The sequence below is a fragment of the Micrasema longulum genome, unplaced genomic scaffold (assembly GCF_059751315.1).
Source record: "Micrasema longulum isolate JH-2025_06_02 unplaced genomic scaffold, ASM5975131v1 h1tg001536l, whole genome shotgun sequence".
NCBI lineage: Eukaryota > Metazoa > Arthropoda > Insecta > Trichoptera > Brachycentridae > Micrasema > Micrasema longulum.
In genome coordinates this window covers 93,964-117,316 of record NW_028278719.1, presented here as the reverse complement: position 1 = coordinate 117,316, position 23,353 = coordinate 93,964, and the positions used below count along the sequence as shown (strand labels likewise).

Below are 23,353 nucleotides of genomic sequence, written 5' to 3'. Positions count from 1 at the left end.
AAGAAAACAATTATTAAATGTGATTTTTCTCAAGCCTGGACATTCTGCAATGCAATTCACCGCTGTAATTGGGCCACCTTGGCTGCTGGGTGTCAAAAAACTAAATTTACATTTTAATTCTCGCTATTACTGGTAAAAAATATTAATTATAGAAGGTTTATTTGTCCATACGAAAGGTCTCTTGATCAAATTTCCAATATGGCTTTCCCGAGTCATTTCACAGTCCCCGGACTGGCACCTGAAGCGTGAGACTGATCACCTCGCCTTCATCAAGATACGCTGCGATTGGTGCACCGATGCAGTGCCCTATGCACTGGAATAATAATTATGAAGATTTATTATTGTACTTCCCGAGTCTAAACCGAGACACGCGTAAATGACAATCTAAATATGTACGTATTCCAAATTTACAGCACTAAAACTTATTTGAAATATTTTCAAATGTTTTAAAATTGAATTTACTTTTGTTCGCCAAATACATTTTCAGTAGAAGTTTAATTTCGGCAAATGAAAATTTAAAAAATATCTAATTTTGCAGTTGGTCAATTTTTATAAAATATTTCGAAATACAGTAAAACCCCCGTTTTACATTTTTCAAGGAGCAGCAAAAAAAATGTTAAACTGAGAAAAACGCTTAAGTGCGGAAATGAAAAACTGCAGAAAAATTGTAAAAACAGTCATAATTGGGGATCATTCATATTTATCTATAATTTCATTTGAAAAAAAAAAAAATTTTCAATCAATACCACATCATGTTTTTTTTTTTTTGAATGTGTTTAAATAATGTTTAAATAATTTTATGTAGGTACTTAACCTTAAAAACACAAAAATTAAAATTTGGATTAGCAATAAGTGCCTACAATGATTTTTTCCCTAAATATTGAGAAAATTTATTTATATGGTAACACTTTTTTTAGTATAACACCGCATAATTTCAACTGTCATTTTCATCGCCGCAAAACTGTTTCACACTTTTATGATAACTGTTTAAACAATCTTCTTTCCAAATTATGTTAACAATTTCAAATAATATTTCTACTACCAAATTTTAAACTTTCCGCATCGTAATTTATTGATATAAAGACTCTATTCTTCATGCGTCAACCGCATGTCACAATTTAGAAAAATGTAAAAATTAGACACTTAAACAAAATGGTCAATCACACTGAACCTACTTTGAATTTAGTTTGAAACAATAATTTACACATTTTTTTATTTACCTCGATTTTATTCTCCATTCACGCGGCGGCGCGCGGCTCGTCTTTTGACAGATCAAAGTTTTTATCAATTTTCAGAGTAAATCAGGGTTATGAAAAACGTAAAAAACCTTGATTGGGGGGAGGAATATTTGAATGAGAATGTATGGAAAAAAATGGGACGTTAAAATTGCGGAACGTAAAAACGAGGTTTTACTGCACGTACAATAATTAACATAATATTAAAATAATAATACATAAATATAAATTTATACTGTACACAATAAATTATTTCTCTCGATTCTATTCATATAATTACAATTGTCTTTAACAGGAACACTTCTCACTCTATATCATAATTACTTTTATACATAAATTAATACAACACTATGGTGTTACCAAATGGCACTTGTTTTATAATTTTATTAAAGTTATATTTCTGTTATTAATAAGTATTGAAATAAGATAAAACTTTTTTTAAATGAATAGCCCGCTAAGCCTCTATTTTAGAGGCTCGTCAGCGGGTGGGAAATAGGAGATGGAAGGAAGTTATGAAAAATACATCAAAACACCCGGAAACTGAGAAATAATCTTTTTTTTCTCGCAACTGGCGGGAATCGATCCCGTAAAAAGCCAGTCGGTTGGCCGTCTAACCCACCGCGCCACGGCACCTGTCTATTGTCTGCTATTCATATTACATCTTAAAAACTGTTTGGGATTAGTTACAGACGCCCGCGCTTTAATCAAACTTACATTGATCAAAAACAAAGCCACAAATTGAAGTTCACTCGCTTGTGTTTGTCTTCGATGTTTTTATAAATAACAATGATTGTGTCACTCGTATTTCTTGAATTTGAGTAAAAATTTTATAGTGATATCGAAATTTTTGCTTTTAAGGCCACATATTTTTTTCTAAAGGATCATGCTTTTAATTGAGCGGATGGAAAATATATTCAGGAATATCGCCGTGATCATAGAACGACAGATAAGCAAAAAATGTAACATGGACTTTTTTTATATTAGATCTTGAAAATTCAGGTTTGAAAAAATATATATACACAACTAACACTAAGTATCAAATGAAATACTTTTGTACTTATCAAGTAGTGACATATATCGTAAAAAAAATAAATTAAACAGCCGTCATGTAAAGTTGAAGAAAATCACATGCATCGTTGTTCTATGATCATGATGATATTTCTGTATACATAACTCAAAAATGTCAATTTTAGACTTGTGCCATTATTATCAGGTGATCAACTGAGAAACAAGTGAAACAACTGAGTTTCACAAAAATGGCGCTCTATAAATTATCCAAACATATATCACAAAATATCGGAATTACGGTTAATAGTTTTCCTTCCCATAAACAAAAGCCTCATATTTAAAAAAAAAACTCTGAAATTAAGGAAGCTTAGTGTTTTTATACATCATTTTTATACAATTAAGCCAAAAACATTTTTTTCATGTTTTTTTACTTGATTTGATATTTTTTTTTTTTTAAATCCACTTTTAATTATTTTACTTGGGATGTTACCCCCCCCCTCTCTAAAAGATTGTCTACAAAATCTGTGGATTATTTTGTCTGGACATTAATGACTGGCAAAATAATTTTTAACTACTATTTTTTTGTTACATCGAGGTGGTCAGCGCAGAAGTTACGAAACCCACAAACATGTGTAACTCAGATAATCGCATTCAAAGTATATCCAGAGCGTTTAAATTGGTTATGGTGTGAGCAGTGCGTGATTATGGACCCCTTCCGATGTGGACACCGCCTCATTTTAGAGAAGTTTCACCATAAAATTAAGTTTTCTTTTTATTATTATATGCGAGAAAACATTTAAAAAATAGGATTCAAGGTAGCATTAGTCTTTATTACACGCGTGGCGCCTAAGTAGCAAATTCATTACAAAACTGATATTAGATATTTTGAAGTTTCAAAAACATTTAAAATTAATGCAAAAACACAAATTCAGCAATTCAAATACAAGTCGTAAAATAATAAAGATTTATTTTCAACGGCAATCACTTTGTAACACTTAAAAAATAAATTATTATGAAAAAAAATCTCTGTGATCAGAGTTACTAATGTTCATTCTATGAACACGACTATAGTTCCGGCAGATTCTCCTGCATTGACAGGTGTTAAATAGCCAACAAGATTTTTATTAGTTTTGAGCACCCTCCCGATACTATAGTCATGTTCGTTAAATAAAATACACATGATTAAATCCGATAATTCTGTGCCTCGGCAGATGAAGAATACAGTTCTGTGCGCGAAAAGAACCAGAACCCTGGTAAAGTGTGTTCGACTCGATGGCTACTTTCACATAAAATCCTGAAAAAGAAAATCGAGTGAACATAATTCCGCGTCGTAGCGTAGCGCTTAGGGCGCTCGCCAACCATGCTTGAGGTCCTAGGTTGCATTCCTGGCAGGGTGGATGTGAAATATTTAACTGCCTCACCCGAAGCGTAAGACTGAATCCCAAAATCTTCCATTCCAATGCAGTGCCCTATGCTCCACCACTCTTGGACATGCTGGGGACCGACAGTTTGAAACTTAGAAGGGATGGGTTCACACTGACCCATTTTTTCAGACTGATAAGAGGTTATATCGAGAACTCGGCTGTTTTAGACAGAATGAACTTTTTTGTTCCTGGTAGACCTTCAACAGCGTCAGCTCCCGGCTTCCAGAACCAACCTGCCTCTAGTTATGCCGATCGAAAGAGCAGTCAGGCAGCTGAACAATGAACACTTTGGAGGTCGACACCATTATCAGTGAAACCATGTTTAAGAGGCAAATAGTCTTGCTATTGGAGAGTACTATGCCTTCATAATATCGAACCATTGCTCGAAGTTTCGTGGCCCGATATGTTGTCTCAATTTAACATCTTAAATATTTCTTTTTTTGTAATATTTAAAATAAAATTAATTCGAAAAAATTAACAAGTTTTTCATTTCATAATTTTAAATAATAGAAGTTGGTAATGATTTGCAATCGCACTGGGAGAGATATTTGTGTCCAGTGTGGACTAGTCGGGCGTGTTCGGGACCTGCGTACTGAAGTAGGGGGCGGTGTCGCGCACCAGCAGCGTGTGGCACACGTGACACACGTGGGCCGGGCGCCCGCGCGGGCCCGACTTCACAGTGTGCGCTACGCACGCCGCGCAGAAGATGCGCCCGCAGTGACGGCAGTGTTGCTGGAAACAAACAATGCCTTGTAAGAGAATGTCAATGAGGAAGTTTAGTGCTACGGGAAATTGGATATCAAAGATGTGTGCTTACACAAAGTAAACGTCGGAGCATTCAATTGTACTGCCAAGTTTCTCGAAATATAAAAATTACTTAGCAATGTCACACGAGTCTACATAGAATACGAGACTCGATATCGTCTATTAAATTCTAATCTATCGTAAATACCAATTTATTGAAAAGCTTTTTCTTACAGAATATGATTTTCTGTGAAATTTCCTTGCTTTCTGTATAATATTTAAATGCCAAGTACATTTATTATACTTTTAAAATTATTAAATTATTTCTTTCTATATCCTAAACGTCAAACAATCAAAATCAATCACAGATTCTCTTCGGACATCTATCTCCCTTTGTTAACCATGGAGTTGATACAGTGCTTTATTTATTTAGTTTTTTATTGCTTACTTCTTGGTATGAACACTTGACCAATTTACTACTATACTCTATTTTTTATAAATTTATTGATATTGTTTTAACTTTGCTGGAATTCGTCTCATCCATGCGCTTTGTAGCTGCACGATGATTGGTTATCTAGCTTTCATATTTCAACTTTAAAATACCTTAATTTTGTAAACGGGGTCTAGAATTCCAATCGTCTATGCGCTTAGTAGCAGCAAGGCGTGTTGTAATCTTACTCCTTTTTACTATTCATATTATTATTATTTTGTAATACACTAAATTTATTTGTCAATTTTTAAAATGTGTAAATGGGGGCTAAATTTCTAACTGTCTATGCGCTCTGTAGCTGCAAGACGTCCTGTAATCTAGCTCCTATCTATTATAATTTTTGATTGATCTTAATTGAAAACGAGGAACTAGAATCCCAACCGTCCATGCGCTCTGTAGCTGCAAGACGTACTGGGATATTTATTAATTGTACAGCGCCCTTGAGGTGATTTTCACAAAAATGGCGCTTTATAAATTATCCAACTATAACTATATATACATTATTTTAAACTATCCTAAACCCCTAGGATACACTTGAAAGGTAGTTATATTTTACAGTAAAAAAATTACATTCAAACAGAAGAATAAGAAATATGTGTCTTATAACTTATAAATGAAACATATGTACATTGTTACTATTAGAGCACACATAAGAATATGTTTAAGTGTGTCCTATTTCAAGATCTAAAATAAAAAATTATAAAATAACATAGCGTTTGGAACATATTACATATCTCCTGCACATTTATGATTTGGCATTTAAGATATTTCAGAATGTGAAATTTTAGTGGTTGTTTTTAGAATTTGTTAATAGACTATTAAACTAAGCCAAAAATATATATTTTTATTTTATGTATCGTATTTTCAACGCTACGATTTCTTAAATTTTCGTATTTCTGAAAATACTCCGCGTGCGACGTCTCAAGTTCTCTTCCGTTTCTTCTTGGTCAGTTCTGTCGATTGGCCCGTTTACGGTAAGTAAACCGGAAATCTTCCACAATTCTCTCATCATTAGTTGATTCATATAAACTAGTGACATCGTTCAAAGTGGCTCATTTTTATAGAAATACTTTTTAAAACATTTAAGTTTGTTAGTAAAAATTCTTGATGGAAGTTCATTGTAATTTATTATGGAAAATAAAAGACAAAATCCACAAATTTGAAAATGAAATACTTCGTGATATTTTTTTTGTACATTTTCAAGAAAATTTTCTCTAATTTTTATCACATGTAAGAAAATATTTTTTGTATCCAATTTCCCGTAGGGCTGAAGTTTTTTCATTTACGGAAAACGGACATGGAAAACCTCTCGTTTAGGTCAGTGATACAATAGTAAAGGCAGCACGGAAGGTTACCTTTCTCCGGGAAGCAGAGAAGGCGGCACGGCAGGAAGAGCACTCCTCCACATCTTCATCGTGCTGCCAGCGCACTTCCACATCCGAGCCTCGGATTCGTTCCAGTTGGACCTGAATTAAAGGGGAAAATTTATTACCAGCTTATCTACAAAGTGCAGATTACCGCAAGTTGGAAATTGGAAATGCTGTAAGGGACAAAGAGTACATTCTTCAAAAGGGGAAAGAAAAATTAATAAACAATCGGTACTACAGTAAAACCCCTGTTTTACGTTGTTCAAGGGAGCAACAACAAAAAAGTGTAAAACTGAGGAAAACTTTCAAGTGAGGAAATGAACTGTCATGATTGGGGATTATTTACATTTACCAATGATGTAATTTAAAATATTTTGTATTTTTTCAAACAATACTACAATGTGTTATTTTCGATTGAATTAAAAAATATATATGCATAAATAATTGTATCTAGGTACTTAACCTTAAAAACACGAATATAAAAATTTGAATTAGCATTAAATGCATTCAACGATTTTTTCCTTAAATATTGGGAAAATTTATTTATATGATAATGGCACCACAAAATTTCAACTGTCATTTACATCGCAGACTGTTTCACACTTTTATGATAACTGTTTAAACTATCTCCTTTTCACATTATGTGTGTATAACTTAATTTATTGATGTAAAGACTTTATTCTTCCTAAACACGCGTCAACTGCATGTCACTATTTCGTAAAATGTCCAAATTAGACACTTCAACAAATTGGTCAATTACGCTGCGCTGCACCTACTTTGAATTTAGTTTGAGACAACTATTTACACATTTTTTTATTTACCTCGATTTTTTTCTCCATTCACGCGGCGACGCGCGGCTTGTCTTTTGACAGATCGAATGAGTTATGAAAAAAAATTCGACGTAAAACCGGGGTTATGAAAAACGTTAATTGGGGGGAAAATTTAATGAGAATGTATGGAAAATAATGGGACCTAAATATATCTGTGTAAAAATCGTGAAAACGTAAAATCGAGGAACGTAAAAACGAGGTTTTACTGTATTTCTTGTTTTCATTTTTGTGGGAAGAGTTAATATACTAGAACAAACAATGGACGATATTCTTAATTTATTTTCTCTTTTCTCTCTGGAATAATTTATACTTTGTCGATGATATCACTGCACAAACATTTAACACAAATGAACAATATAATAACATTTTAGTTAATTAATAAATGTCGGCCCCGTAGTGTAGTGGTCAGTGCATTTGCTTACAACGCAAGGGGTCTCGGGTTTGATTCCCGACATGGTTGACATGAAATATTGATTTAAAAGGGTGTTTTTACACTAGAATAATTCATAGTCCCTGGACTGGCACCTGAAACGTGAGACTGTTCATCTTAGCTTCATGTGACAAATATAATCAAGATACGCTGCGATTTGTATGCCAATGCAGCGCGGAAAGGGAATGGCGATGATGAATCAATAAAAGTTGGGTAATAGCTTACTTGCAATGATTGCGACAGCTTGACAAAGTCTTGCTGTACCATTTCACTATTGTCCAGATCCTGTTGGAGCGAGGACACTCGGCTACGCAACTCCAGAATTTGCCCTTCTAGAGTTTTCTGCAAAGTCATTTGTACAAAATAATTATTCGAGTCACTAAATAATTGTGCGATTCCAAAATTAAACAAAAAATTATCCGTCTCTGCCAGACGACGCTTGTATCGAAAGTAAAAATTACCTTTTTTTCTAAGGCCTCCTGAAGTTTCTGATGCGTAGTGCGCATCTGATCACCGATTACTTTAATCTGTTCCCTCTCTTCGGCAAAGTTTTTCAGTTCTTCCCTGCAACATTGTACAAACAATTCTATTTATGCCATTTTGTAAATCAAACATTTTAAGTCCCGGTAAGTTTAATTTAATCTAATAAATCTTTACATGAAACATACTAAATACAGACTAAACCATTCTCTACAATATTTCATATCCGAATAGGTGGATTGATGTAATAATTTAATTTAACAAAGAAATTTCAGTATGAAACGACGGGTTGTCTTAGTAATAATGGCATTCCCACCGTAGTTTCCTGTTGGTAAGTTTGAGCTCATCGTTGTCCCTCTCCAAGTCCTCGACGTGTCGCTGCATCAGGCCGAGGGTCTGCTCCGAGAGTTGCGCCCTCTCTCGCCCCGTCACGGCGATGATCAGCTCTTCTCTCAGCTTCAGAGTATACTCCTGAAGCTCCTGAATGGAACGACAAAAAACAGAAAATTTAGCCATAATTGATCATCATTTTTCCAATTCTTTAAACAGGTCGACTACCGGTTAAACCTTAACTTCTCTAACCATGCTGAAAGTATGCAGTACCATGAAATAAACTCTCTTAAAAATCGAAGAATAATGTTGGACCAGTTATGTTTATACAAACCAATAAATAATAAAATTGATTCCCATTGACAAAACAAAATCTTCCGTTTTACACAGATAAAGCGTCAATAAACTATTTGAAACAATCTACAATACCTAGAATATGCGACTTATATGACAATAGATTTACCGAGACTGATATTTTTATGACAATGTATGTAAATTTAGGTCAAAAGTCATAGAAATATTGAGATAAGCATATATTTAATTAACTTTAATATTATATACAGTAAAACCCTCATTTTTACGTTCCTCAATTTTACGTGTTCCCGCCGAAATGTTTAGGTCCCATTTTCTCCCATACATTCTCATCCAAATATCCCCCTAATTATCGTTTTTTACGATTTTCATAACCCCGATTTTACGTTGAAAATTTTTCAAAACTCATTCCATCTGTCAAAAGACTCCGAGCCGCGCGCCGCCGCGTTTGTCCAATACGGTGAATACAATCAAGGCAAATAAAAAAGGTGTAAATTGTTGTCTCAAACTAAATTCAAAGTAGGTGCAGTGTAATTGAGCATTTTGTTTAAGTGTCTATTTTGACATTTTACTAAATTGTGACATGCAATTGACGCATGTTTAGGAAGAGTAAAGTCTTCATATCAAAAAATTGGCAATAGAAATATTATTTGATGTTATAAACATAATGTGAAAAGGAGATAGTTTATACAGTTATCATAAAAGAGTGTAACAGTTTTGCGGGGATGTAAATGACAGTTGAAATTATCTGGTGCCATAATAAAAAAAGTGATATCATATAAATAAAATTTTTCAATATTTAGGGAAAAAATCATTGTATGCACTTTATGTTTGCCCCAAATTTTTATTTTCGTGTTTGTAAGGTTAAGTACCTACATAAAATTATTTAAAGAAGTTTTTTTTAAAATTAAAAACAAAAAAAAATACACTGTGGTATTGATTGAAAAAATACAAAATATTTTCAATGAAATCTTAGGTAAATATGAATAATCCCAAACTATGACCGTTTTTACAATTTTTAATTTCCTTACTTACTTAAGCGTTTTCCTCAGTTTAACACTTTTTTCTGCTCCCTTGAAAAACGTAAAACAGGGGTTTTGCTGTCCATATTTTTCATTTCTTATCTTTTAAATTTATTATACTGAACTTAATTAAAATTGGCTGTTCAACGTGTATATCGATAACTGCATGAAAGAACTGAAAGGCTTAAGAATGGGAGCAAAAATGGGTGATTTAAAAGTCAATTGTCTTTTGTATGCTGACGATGCTGTACTCCTTGCTAACAACAAAGAGGAACTGCAATTCTTGGTAACAAAGGTCTACGATGTATGCGAGAGAAGCAATTTGCTGATGAATGTCGATAAATCGAATGTGATGGTTTTTGAAAGAAATGCAAGTATGACTAAATGTGAAATCACTGTGAACGGAGTTATACTAAAACAAGTAGAGGAATTTGTGTATCTGGGAAGTATGTTCACTAGGGATAATGACTGAGAAAGATATTGAAAGGAGGGTGAGTGCCGGGAACAGAGTGAACGGTGCACTTAAATCGACCTTGGCAAATAAATGCTTGTCACAAGAGGCAAAATTGGCAGTTCATAACGGAGTCCCGGTCCCGTCTCTGATGTATGGGAGCGAAGTATGGACTTGGAAAAACAGGGATGAAGGTAGGCTGAATGCAGTCTAAATGCGATCTCTCAGGCGAATGTGTGGTAAAACTATGTACGATAGATGCGCAAATGTTGAGATCCGTACATTATGTAAGGCTGAGACAAGCATTATCGACAAAATCAAGAGAGGAGCTCTGCGCTTGGGTTTGGACATGTAGAACGAATGGACAGCGAGAGAACGGCTAAGAATATTTACAATGCGAATGTTGATGGATGCAGAAATAGAGGAAGACCGAGAAAGACATGGCATGACCAAATCCAACAAATACTTAAAGATGGACATGTCAAAAGTCGGAATAATCGGCACGCGTGCATGAGAAGATGTACGAATGTAGAGGAAGCTAGATCTGTATGCAAAGATAGAGTGTTGTGGCATTCTATCCTCTCTGCCTATCCTTACGGAGAAACGGCGTGATGGTTTGTTTTTTTGTTTGTTGTTTAATTAAAATTGTAGTATCCTAAACTAATTTACAAAGAAATTGTCGATATTTGTATACATACTGTTTGTTTACCCAATAAAATAAATAAATCAATAATTTTCAAATACTATAATTTCTTTAATGAAGTGACCCATGCCGAGAGAACATTTTACAAAAATTGTATTTATTTTTTAACTAATAAGAAAAATAAGACAAATAAACTTCCCTCTCGCTATTCTTATACACACATTTAGTGGTGCAGTAGTGCAGTAGTGCAGTAGTGCAGTAGTGCAGTAGTGCAGTAGTGCAGTAGTGCAGGTAGTGCAGTAGTGCAGTAGTGCAGTAGTGCAGTAGTGCAGTAGTGCAGGTAGTGCAGTAGTGCAGTAGTGCACGAAGGCAAGAGGATTACTCCGCCGACGGCAAATCTAAGTCAACCTCGCCGGAAATCAAACATTACAGCGTAAGAAATTTAACACTAAGAAACAAAACAGTCATTCTTTAGAATTAAATAAAGGGTTTCGTGAGAAAATTACGTACAAGATTGAATGCACGAAGATAAATCGGTCTAACTGCACACCATATACAAGATCCCGAGCATTTCGACACATATGAAACTGACGTGTACGGCGAATGCACGATTCGTGCATCCCAAAAAGACTAATGAGCGGTCGCCCGGGCAGAAGGAGATCAGTGGGAAGACCCAGGCTGAGATGGGGGGACCGAGTGAGAAAGGACGCGGTGCAGCTTCTCCGGGCGATGGACGGACGCAGCCGAAAGCGAAAGTTGCAGCTGACCAAACTCGATACGAGCTGCAGCGCCACGAGGGAGAGAAGGAGATCGTAAGAGGAGTAAAGTACGGTATTACTTACGGGAAGGGTGTCCGGCAGGTTGATATTGGCACCCTGAAGGTCCTTAGCGCACGACGAGTACTTCCCCACCAGTCTTTCATTCTCTATCTGCAAACTGAAACACAGACGAAGTGCTATCGCAATATGCATACTGTGGAGATGGTGATGGTACCTTTACCAGGATATATTGTGAATTAAATTAATAAATTAGAATAAAAAGGTGGAGTATTTCAGTTTTTAATAGCTACTCCGGGGTCAAAATCCTGAAAAGGAAATCGAGCGATGGTAAGTCCGCCTAGTAGCATTTGCCTACCACACTTGAGGTCCTGGGTGTGATTCTTGGCAGGGTGGACGTGAAATATTGTATTTAAAGGTGTTTCAATGCGGCAATGAGGAATTTCAGTTCGACCGGAAGTTTTGGATGCTAAAAATGTTTCGCTCACCTGTCGACGATACATTTGTTCGGTACGTCCGAGAAGTAGCTCCTTATAAAAGTAAATAAATGTATGGAGAAAACCATAAACTAAAATGTCACCGAGTACATCCGAGATCTCGCTATTTCCGTGATCGTTGTAACCAAGTTCGACTGTGCTTGTAATTGTTTAATGTTTAACTAACTAACTTTCCAAATAAGAGACTAGCTCTTGTGCTCGGAGACTCTTATTTATTTATTATTTGACACTTTATATACATTTACAATTTATATACATATAAGGGCGGACATATTGCCTTAAGGCAGTTTCTTCCTATGTACCCGAACCGTTTAGTTTGAGAAAATTACAAGTACATGAACATATTGAATCTTACAATTTTATACAAAATTAAAAACAAAGATTAAGAAAATATATAAAAAATGAACCCCTTACTATGAAGACAGGAGAGGGGATGGCTCTTGACTTTTGACTTACACTGTTATATTTATTTAGTGATTTGAAGTTATATAATTGAATTAATACAGTTTTTACATGTTTACTTTAAGTTTATACATAGAAATATAGTCCAAAATATATTAATTATTACTTAAATCGATCGATCTCTACAAATTCAAATGATGCTTTTTAAAAAATTCTACAAATCAAGGGGATATCATGAAAAGGAGCCAGAGCGCTGGGTTCAACTTTTTCACCCTTTAAAGCAGTGCCAATGTGTCATATTATATATTCAGATTTGTCTTTAAAATACAATCACATTTTTATTTTCGGGAATAAAAATAAGCACCTGTCCAGCCTCTCCTGCAGCGTCTCGCGGTCTACTGTCAGACGCGTGAGGCTATCCAGCAGATCCGCGTGCGCAGCGCGCACGGCGCTCGCGGTGGCCTGCAGCAGAGCGTCCGCATGCGCCACGCGACCGCCCAACGCCGCGCCCTGATCACGCGCCGCGTCGCGCGCCGCTCGCCACTCGCCCAGTGTGTCGCGCCGCAGCAGCGCCTCGCGCTCCAGCTCCTCCACTGCCTGGGGGTAATTAAAATACGACTGTTTTATATTTTTGAAAATAAATACAAAGACATTTGAGTGAGTAAATATCAAAAACGCCACTGTCCAAGAACACTGTTTTTGGGAAAACCAAAAAACCAGTAGTGAAAAGACTATTTACTTCAAGTTCAACGTGCACATTGAACTTAAAATGAATAGTCTTTTCGCTATTTATTATACCACATAAAAGTTGCACATTGAACATATTTTAATTCTTCTTCTTAGAGGTGGGGGTCAGTGCTATGCAAGCTCCTACACCACTGCGACCTGTAAAGATCTATCGTGACGGATCCCCGTGAATAGTTCTCGCCCTCCGAGCCGTGTCTATGAAGAGCCTGGCTACTGTGTGAAAAGCTAGAATTCTCATTTTGCTAAATCCCTTCCAAACCCAAATCCGTAAGGTATCGGGCGAGCATTATCATCCTCAGGTTGAACCAGTGGTCCCTCGAGAACGAGGCGTCTTTCATGATGTAAAGCTTCACATTTACATAGAATGTGTATAGGTGTTTCCTCATCAGCACTGCAAAACCTACGTCTAGAAGTTTCGGAAAGATTCATTTTAGCAAGGTGTTTGTTCAATCCAACCCTCATTTGATTTCAGCTGAGCTTTATTTAGTCAAAGGTAAAAGAGTGCCCCTTTACCAATTTTGTTGATTTACTCCGACTTAGAAAAAACTTAAAACTTAGACAAAAATTCTAGAAAAAAACTTTTACTAAGCATTAAGAATGAAAAATTACCCTCTTGAGAGACACCTCCAGTTTGTTAGCTTTATCCAGGTAGCCTTTAGACTTAGCCTGCTCCGACACCAGTTGGGCCTCATAATTAGCGCACATGTCACATACCTCCCCAAGTTCCTCTGAAAAATATATCATATAAAAATATACAAGGATTATTTTGGGAAGGGGCAGTCTCTGCTCGTGGCGCAGTTTGAAAAACTCAGAAAGAAATGCCAGTTTTCGAAACTTGAAAACGGAGATTCCAAACACAAACATCGCGGCCCATTTTCTATTACTCAAAAGGACCCAATCTCGGTACAATCAAAGCACTAGGACTTACATCGTTGGAAGAATGACGGAATAGAGGAGACTTGATAGGAACTTTTAAGATACTAAATAATTACTGTCTGCCAAAATCCCAGCACAAATTTATAGGGCCATAACTGGAAAATCTATCGTCCCCAATTCCATATTAATCCCAAGATGTTTATCTTGGGATTAATATGGATAATAATATGGATAATACGCTTTTTTGAAGGAAGAAGAACACAGACAAAAAGCAGTACACGAGATATAGGCGCACCAGAAAAGGTCTGCCTATAACAAATAACAATAATATTAAGAGCACGCCGATTAGCCGATTAAATAATACAATTGGCAAAATACATTAACCCGCAAACCAGCGACTTGTTAATCGGCGCCTATTGATCTTCTGGCAGGTGGGTCTAAATATTATAAATATTACGTTTATGTGTTCTTATAAATCCAAATATTGTATAAGTAAGAACAGATGAAAGTGGAAAAGCAGCAGTCAGCGTTTATACGTGTATGATTCATATCATTAATTGTAGTGCTTTCACACTTATAGATTACGCAGACGGGGTATAGTCTAAGCTTATAACCGAGTTTCACAATTTAAACCTGCAATAAGCCAGCGGGTACCCTGCAAGACATCGTACCCTCCCTTTTTTATATTCGGTAGTATATAGATCGGGTTGTGGTCCTGTGGCTAGTGTCTCGGACTCACGGACCAAAGGTCTGTGGTTCGAATCCCACTCTACCCCAACTTGATTCCATTTTCTAATAGTGAGTTATTTACAACTCGTTGAAAATGGCCCTCAAAATTAAATATTTGGGTAAATCATAAGAACGCAAATATTTCTTTTTTTCAAAAAAAAATAAAAATATTGATAAAAAAATTTGGAAAAAGTGGAAAAAACGTTTAAACAGAAAGATGTCCTTTTAGGTATGCTAGGTATCACAAGTTTGCGGGTCAGAAGGAGCATTGCCTTGCTTATGATAGCCTTTTAACTTCTGAACGGGTTAATTTACCGGTGTTGATGCCTGTGGGGAGAATGATTGGTCTGTTGAACAGCCTACCGAGAGAGGTGGATCTTTTCCATGCTGGGATTACCAGTTTTAGGCTCTTCCTCTCTAGCTATGTATCATTGTGTCACTAGTGACTTATTCGTCTTTGTTTACTATTGTTTTTATGGACCTTAATAATCTATTGTGCTTTATTTATTATGTTTTTGTAGATACCTAATTATATCACCTATGTACATTATAATTGGCAGTAGTGCTGTATGTACATTTAAATAAATAAATAAAATAAATAAATGTGGATGATATATTTGTACTTAAAACCAAATAAAAATGTTTAATACCTTTACTAGAAGACCTCATAGAGTCGGAAGTTCTGGATGTGTGCAGTTTACCCTCGCTTGCCTGAAAAAAATATTTTACATTATTTTCATTCTTCTAAAATCAAACTTAAAATAACAATTCAAATGGACCATACAATAGTATATTACAAATCTATTTTTTAAGTATAAAATAAATAAATCCAAACATAACTAAAATTGTAAAATGTCTTCCTCGGCAAGGGCTTTTCCAATGAGGAATACATTTTTTAAATCAATTATACAGGATGTTCTTTAAACCCTGTCACATCCGAAACCACGATGATCAGTATGAGCGAGAAGACAAATTGGCACATTAAAATAAATTTTTAGAACAACTAAAATCTTTCAAATAAACTAATGGTTGCTTACTTCTGCAGGGAAGATACGAGGAGGGAGAAGGGGGGAGTCTGATACACCGTCAACCACCCCACTTCTCCCCTGCAGAAGTAAGCAACCATTTGTTTTTTATTTTTATTTTTTTTATTTTCTTCATTCTAAATATTTTTTTTAAATATGCGAATATGTCTTCTTGCCCATACTAACCATCGTGGTTTCGGATGTGACAGGGGTTAAAGAACACCTTTATAATGTATCTTGGTGAAGTATTAAATCAATAAATGTACATTTTTAGGTCTTCGTAGATCACCCCTGTGTTGCAGAATATATTCAGAATGGGATATCCAAGGCATTTTTATCATGTTTTAATGTTCGGTTATATCACATAATCACACGTTACCAATCTTTGTTAAAAAAGAATCACAATACCAAAAAGTCGAAATTTTGGCTTCCAACAATTTTTTTAAAAATAGAAATATAGTGCCCATTCGATAAACCCAAATATTTGAATTTTGAGGTAAGTCGAAAATAACTGCGCTTGAAAATGGGATCGAGTTGTCGTACAGCAGGGTTCAAAGCTCGAAACGCTATCCGCGAGTCCGCGACTCTACCACTACCACGGAACTAAAATCGGATTCTAAATATTTTAATCATTTAATGAGTCTCTCGATTATACATCAAATTTTCATGCATTTTTTTCTACACATGCATAATATTCAATTTAACAAGTTTTTAGTGAACGAAATGCTAATCATATGTTAGGAAAAGAAAAATGATCAGTGGTTGGGAATTCGCTCTACAAAAATCTACCTAGAGAGAAAGAGCATATTTCAATTAGAAAGATTTCATATTAGAAAGATCATATTTCCTCAGTTCATTATTATTTCTATGTAGCTCGTTAACATAGATACGAGACTAGCTGTCAGCTGTTAAAAATTTTCAAAATGTACTTAAAAATATTACAACTTTATGTTTATTCCATAAATTTAATTGTATTCAGGAATGAAACGATAAAATTAAAAACTTTTTTAATTGTGAAATCGTTTCCTGACTTGAAAAGTGCTACTTTTTAGATGTAATTTTTAGAAGTACTATATAATGTGTATTACATGATTTGTAAAATGTGTCTGTTAGTAAATAGTAATTGAGAGTTAGCCTGTAGATAGGCCTTATTTAAAAAATATATATATTTAAGTATAATGTACAGCGCCCTTGAAGTGATTACTCACGAAAACGGCGCTATAAAGATTGTTGAAATTTATTATTATTATTGTGTCTGTTTTGTTTTTCGCGGTTGTAGTGCAATTAAGGCATTATTTCACCACAAACCATTGTGTGTCGTGCTGTCTTATGATGAAAGTTCATTAGAGAATGGAGGCGCAGAAAGCAATCACACATGAATTGAAATGCAATTTTCTTTGCGCTAGTAACGTGTCTATTTAATTTCAATTTTAATAAGAGATCTACATTTGAATGAAAGAGTTGTGACTACATATTAACACATACATACAGTGTTTAGCAATACCACCTCTAAAATTGGACATCAGGGAGTATTTCAAATTCAAGTATTCATATATTATATCTTATAAATAGTGGTGAAGGTGTGAATTATTACGATTGAAGAGGAATAATTATAAAGATAGTGTGAAGCGTATTAAGTAGATAGTCAGCCTAACCTGGTTGGCTTGCTGGAGCTGTGTATCGGTTTCCCGCAGCTTGTCCTTCAGAACCGTTATCTCCTCCTCGAGAGGAACCACCAGAGATCTCAACACGTCGGCGTCTTCTTGGGCCTAAGGAAGTGTTAGCACACTGTTAGGGTTTCCACGGATCTCGTTAAATTCGACTTTATACCTTCTCTCTATACAAAATACATTTTTACTAAATTGTGACTTAAGAAGTTCTACTATTTATATCCCTATACTTAAGACATTACGTGATCCCTAGAATGAAAACAATTATTTTCTTTTCCAAAGTAGTATGTTTAATTCAAAAGGAATACTAAAGTTAAGTGATTAATTAATTATATATCTAATTAAGTATTAACATGCTTTCAGTTTAAAAGGGTAAATCAAAAATAAAAACTAGCACTTCTAGACAATCATATTTATTGAAAATGCTCTGATTTCATTAAAATTACAATTTTACAATACTATTTTTAAAATTGATTTAAAAATACTATCACAATTTATTTATATGTAAAATAAGACACATTACATAATGTTTAATTTATATTTTGAGATATAATTTTTGAAAGCGTAACAGACAAAATACCAGCCATTTTAAATAAAGCAAAAAAAAGTTCTTTTGTTTTCATTTTATAGTCTTAAAATGTTCTTAATTCAAAACTTGGTAATACCATTGCAATAAAAATATTCTAGTAAACATAATATTATTATTTATGAAAAGTACTTACTTACAATAAAAATAAACCTGGGATTATCATTTTTATTTCAGCAATGTATTAGATTCTGTTTGATACATGCAGTCTATAAATTGATGTGAAATTCAGTAGGATTATACTAGAATTAATATGTTGCCTTCACAAACAATGTTACCTGATTTATGGAAGGGGGTCGGGTTAGGGGAAGGACTCACTCTCTAGCTTTACACTCGATCGCAGTTGGATACTGACATATTTGTTTACCTTCTTCATGGAATCCTCTAGTGACTCTTGGCAGTTTGGATCCGTGCCGAGTTTTCGTGCTATTCTCTTTGTCACGGCGTGGACTAGAGCGGAAGGCGCTAAAGAAATATCCTAACAGACAAAAATTCAAATAGTGATGCCAATATTTAATTTAAATATTAAAAATAAAATGTATAAAAATATATCCATGGGCAATCACATAAGTCAACTTTTTCAATTGTTTTTATTTGCTCATCTTGTAGTTTGTAACGATGTGCACACGTGTTCCAAAACATGTAAGTCAAATAAAGTTATTAAGGATAATATACGTACATACTTTATTACAAGAGATAAATTTATTAGTTACCGGCTACAAAAAAGTTTTCCCGAAGAAAAACCTTTTCAAAAATTATTCCTTAAACGACATAACATCGAAGAGTAATCACCTAACTATGTATTCCCGATTTTTAGCCATGATCCAATTCCTATAAGTTTGGAGAAAAAAAGGGCATTCATTCAATGTTAGATTTGATTCCCACAAAGTTTGAGACACAAAAAACTGTCTCTTGAAGAGCAAGGCATTTTGACTTATGTGATTGTTTCCCCCAATAATAATAATTATAATAATAATAATATTTGGCTGATTTATATAGCGCCAGTTTTGTGAAAAATCACCTCAAGTGCGCTTTACAGTTGCAAACTTACATTCTAACTAAACTCAAGTGACATATTATATTTTCTGATTTAAAATTGAGGGCATGATAATCTAAAAAAGTGAGATTTTAGTTGGGATCTGAACTGACTGGGACTGTCGATGATTCGTATGTTTGAAGGCAATTGGTTCCAGACAGACAGCCGGCAACGGCAAAAGCACAATCTCCAAATGTAGTGTTTAGGGAGAGCCGGATTTCGAAATGTTTTCCTTTTCCTGAATCTGACCTAAGAGTAGATTTTCTTTGACATGTATTTTCCCTAATACAAAGGTCCGAAAGGTATCTCGGTATTAGGTAAAATATTAGGTACATAATTGGTGCTGTGTTAGGTTTATGTTTTTTTGTAATAATATCACTGTGATTATACCAATATAGCACTGTGGGCACAGCAAAAAAAAAAAATAAAGTAAAATAAAATAAAATCAACAATAAAATAAGCTAATTTAGAAATATTGTTTTTATGACTCACCGGTGATGAGGTCGCCTGTCGGTTCAGTAAATTGACTTGCTGTTCCAGTTCTGTACACTTGACTTGCATCCTTCTCATTTCCACGCTAGAAGCACTACTCGAAGCATCCAACGTTTCTAGAATACAACATAACTATAATATTTACATCTCCAGTATGCCCAACACTGAAGGCCTTGCGTTGGGAAATTTGTATTGGGTAAAAGGTAACCGACCGTAACAGTACATAACCAGCTAGTAGGTATAAGTTTCATGCTGTAAGTTCGCAATATTACCGACAATATTTCGAGTTTATTCAAATTTCCGTAGGCTCTCGCCCCCCATCAATTAAGGTCTCAGCTTTTTAACTTTCACAAAAATCAACAGATGGAAGAATTTAAAAAATGGTGAATGTTACAGGGTGTAAGAGTGGTCACTTAAACCAGCCATTGACAGGTCTGTAATTTTTTATATTTAAAAAAAAAGAATAACCTGCTAAGCCTCTATTTTGAGGCTTGTCAGCAGCAGGGATAGAGGGGATATGGAAGGAGGTAATGGAAAAATACACCACAACATCCAGACCAATTGAGGAAAAAAATCTTTCTTGGATTTTTTTCTTGCAACTGGCGGGAATCGAACCCACGACGCCAGTTTCATAGTTGGCCATCTAACCAACTGCGCCAATTAGTTTGATTTATTTATTAAGTATTTTATGGCTATATTTTATAAATGTAGATCATTTGCAAAATTTGTTGCAACAGGGAAAAAATTTATGAGATTGGAATATGGAAGTTTAGGCATTTACAGGGATTATGACCTGTCATTGGCTGGTTTAAGTGTTCACTTCACTGGGAAGTCCCATGCCGAGGAATACATTTTACAAGTTTTTTATTTACAAAGAACATTTTTTTTAAATTATATAAATCTATACTAATATTGTAAATGCAAAAATGTGTTTATTTGTGTCTTTCGCGTCTCAACACACCGACCGAACGACTTGATTTATTGCATAGGAATAATATAACATACATTAGCATGACAGACTTTAAATTTTTGGTAGCATATGCATGCGCGTTGAATGTAGCCCTGGTGTGAATAAATAGTAATCAGTTACTACGGGTACGTTTTCGTGTCAGTACTATTAAAAATATTTTAGTCTATAGGGCATGTCTATACATTATGTCATATATATTAATGGGAACAGTAGTATTTTGTGAAATATTTTCTAGATAAAGCCGTGCAAATGTCCCTAGACTAAATATCTTCCTAAATGTTTCCTTTTCAAGGTTGACATATCTTATATTGAATGAAATTCCTTTAGGTTAAATAGTAACTATGGTTTTTCGAAAGAAATAATTGTATAAAGCAAATCACAATTTAAACAGATAATTACAGATAGTTATTTTACTTACCTTGTACTAAAAGTTGTAATGAATCTATCTCATTTTTCTGACTTTGGTTGACCAACCCAAAGTGTTCCAACTGTGTTCTCATCATGTCCAACTCTTCCTGAAGTTGCTGTTTTTCTTGGTTTGCCAACCGCACTTCCTCTGCAGCCGAATAAAAAATAATTTAACACAAGAAAATAAATACTGTTGCCTAGATCTTTCATATTTTTATGCATATATTATCTGTAGAAATATAATTTAATAATACAACATTAATTTATAATTAAGAAAGTAGCTGCCTTCAAATGTGATTTCAAGATCACTTTCTAGGAGTAATTATTTCAAATTTAGAACATCATACCTGACAATCGTTGCCATGTATGAAGAAACTTTTTAGGCTAATATTAAGGGTATCTACCTTATTATTTAAAAATACAGGAATTTAAAACAAAATTGGTTCATTATTTGCCTCAATTGGCCTTATAATATTTCGACTGTTTATGAGGCCAATACAACTTAAAATAAATATATTAAAATTAAAAACCATTGTAACATTTTTCAAAAAGTATTTCTAAACACTGCCAATGCTAAGAATAGAAATAATTTATTCAACCTGTAGAATACAGAGTTTAGTACAACTGATATTCATAAAAGATAAGAAATTAGTTGTTTTTATAAAACAGCAATCAAAAATATGACACCATAACAATACATCAATCATGTTATGAAATTGTAAAACAATTTACAAGTGAGTTAGTTACTATCATTACTAATCATGAAAATGTAGTAAAAGAATCATACCTTCTTTTTGTAAATAAAGATCTTTCATTTTGGCTCTCTGTAAATTAAATTCGTCTCTCAATTGCTGTGTTTTTGAGTCACCAGACGTCGACGTAGCTTCAACATTTTGTCCTGAAACCGAGCGATAATTATAAATGATAGTGTCAACTAGTAAAACCTGTACGTTGTACATGATAAAAAAGAAATAAACATACCTTTATCGCCTATTTCGTTGGAATTAGTAACTGTATTTGTAGGGCTGTCCATTTTGACGTTTGAATTTCTGCTAATTTTCAGATCTGTGTTAAAAATAATATCGAGTATCAGAGAATGCGCATTTTCAAGTATTCAGTTTTTCTAAAATTTAATGAAAGCATTGTGCAATGAAGAACAAAAAAGACAAAATTTCTCGATTTGACACCCGATTTCCGATTCTTAAGTATTTATTAAAGTGAAGTTAGGCGCATTTCAAACGTCATATAAATGAAGATTCCTGCATTATCAAGATAGTGACAGTTTTTTCCCCGAGAGATGCCACTACCATTCACAATCTTATCATATTCATCATATTGTAGATGTGATTTTTTCTGAGATTAATACCCGTATGCAGAGACAAACCTTAAGGTGAGGTAAGTACATTCTATTGTCTTCACTTTCGGGTAATTCTCTGCATATGAGATTAGAATGTCTCTGCATACGGGTATAAATGTTGAAAAGATAATAAATACAATACCTGACCTAATGCATAAAAATATTGTTTCTCTTTTCAAGTAAGTAACTGTGATTTTATACATAAACCTCAGTGAATTCTCACACATTATTATTTATTACATCTTGGTAATGCTATTTATGAAAAATAAAACAATCGCTTATTCTAAGTAGGTACGTGTCTCAAAATAATTATGTAAATAAAATATTTCGATCTAACCATATTATCGCTTAAAAATCGTCTTCAAATTTATATTTGGTCACCCCTGACTATAAAATTGTGAGTAAGTCGGTACAGTATGTAAAGAAATCGGTAAAAAGTGTATCTAATTTAAAAGCAGGCAATACCTACCCACCAAATTATAAATGACTTGTTCTGTGATTGGTTACAATAAGATTACGCTATATTTCATTAGTGTTGCTGTTTCTGCGTCCAGGCAGATGAAGAATACAGTTATGTTTCTGTGGCTACTTAGGTGAAAATAAAATAAAAATACCATTGTGTGGAGATAAGTACGCCACGTGTCGTTTTGAAGTCATTTGTGCAATTTTTCTTACCGTGCTTGAGGTTCCGACATCGATTCCTAGAAAGGGCAATACTTGAAATGCGTCTTTTCACTCGGATATTTCATTGTCCCTGGACTGGCACCTGAAGCGTAAGACTAATCACTAATCAATTTACCTTCATGTAATAGATGACCGAGATTTGGTGTGCCAATGCAGTGCTCTATGCACTATCAGGTGTGGATAATGGTGAGATGATTATTGACGTTTTAAAGGTATTACGATGAGAGGAAAGACATTATAAAGTATAACGCCAGCACCCTAAATTATTTTCTTCTATTTTTTGACAGACTGTAACAACAAGGCGTATTAAAACAGTTGTAGTATGTGGTAGT

The 23,353-nt window shown here is 34.3% G+C and overlaps 1 protein-coding gene across 1 annotated transcript; it reads right to left on the bottom strand.

Annotated features, from left to right (window-relative positions):
- Positions 1–2,685: 2,685 nt before the first annotated feature.
- Rbpn-5 (Rab GTPase-binding effector protein rabaptin-5) lies at positions 2,686–22,199 on the bottom strand. The gene is made up of 15 exons (XM_088236333.1): positions 21,962–22,199; positions 21,768–21,878; positions 20,991–21,128; positions 19,603–19,718; positions 18,442–18,552; positions 17,474–17,587; positions 15,444–15,504; positions 13,798–13,916; positions 12,806–13,038; positions 11,609–11,702; positions 8,325–8,488; positions 7,990–8,092; positions 7,754–7,870; positions 6,257–6,367; positions 2,686–4,399 (listed from the first exon to the last, which is right to left on the bottom strand). The coding sequence occupies exons 1-15, from the start codon at positions 22,011–22,013 to the stop codon at positions 4,232–4,234; spliced, it is 1,812 nt and encodes a 603-aa protein (XP_088092459.1). The 5' UTR covers positions 22,014–22,199; the 3' UTR covers positions 2,686–4,231.
- Between the last annotated feature and the right edge of the window lie 1,154 nt (positions 22,200–23,353).

Coding starts and splice junctions, on each gene's coding strand:
- Rbpn-5 (XM_088236333.1), bottom strand. CDS start 22,013: ATGGACAGCCCTACAAATACAGTTACTAATTCCAACGAAATAGGCGAT. Junction 13,917..15,443: donor TATGAGGTCTTCTAGTAAAG/GTATTAAACATT, acceptor TATATTTTTCAG/AGGAACTTGGGGAGGTATGT. Junction 13,039..13,797: donor TGGAGGTGTCTCTCAAGAGG/GTAATTTTTCAT, acceptor AATTACCCCCAG/GCAGTGGAGGAGCTGGAGCG.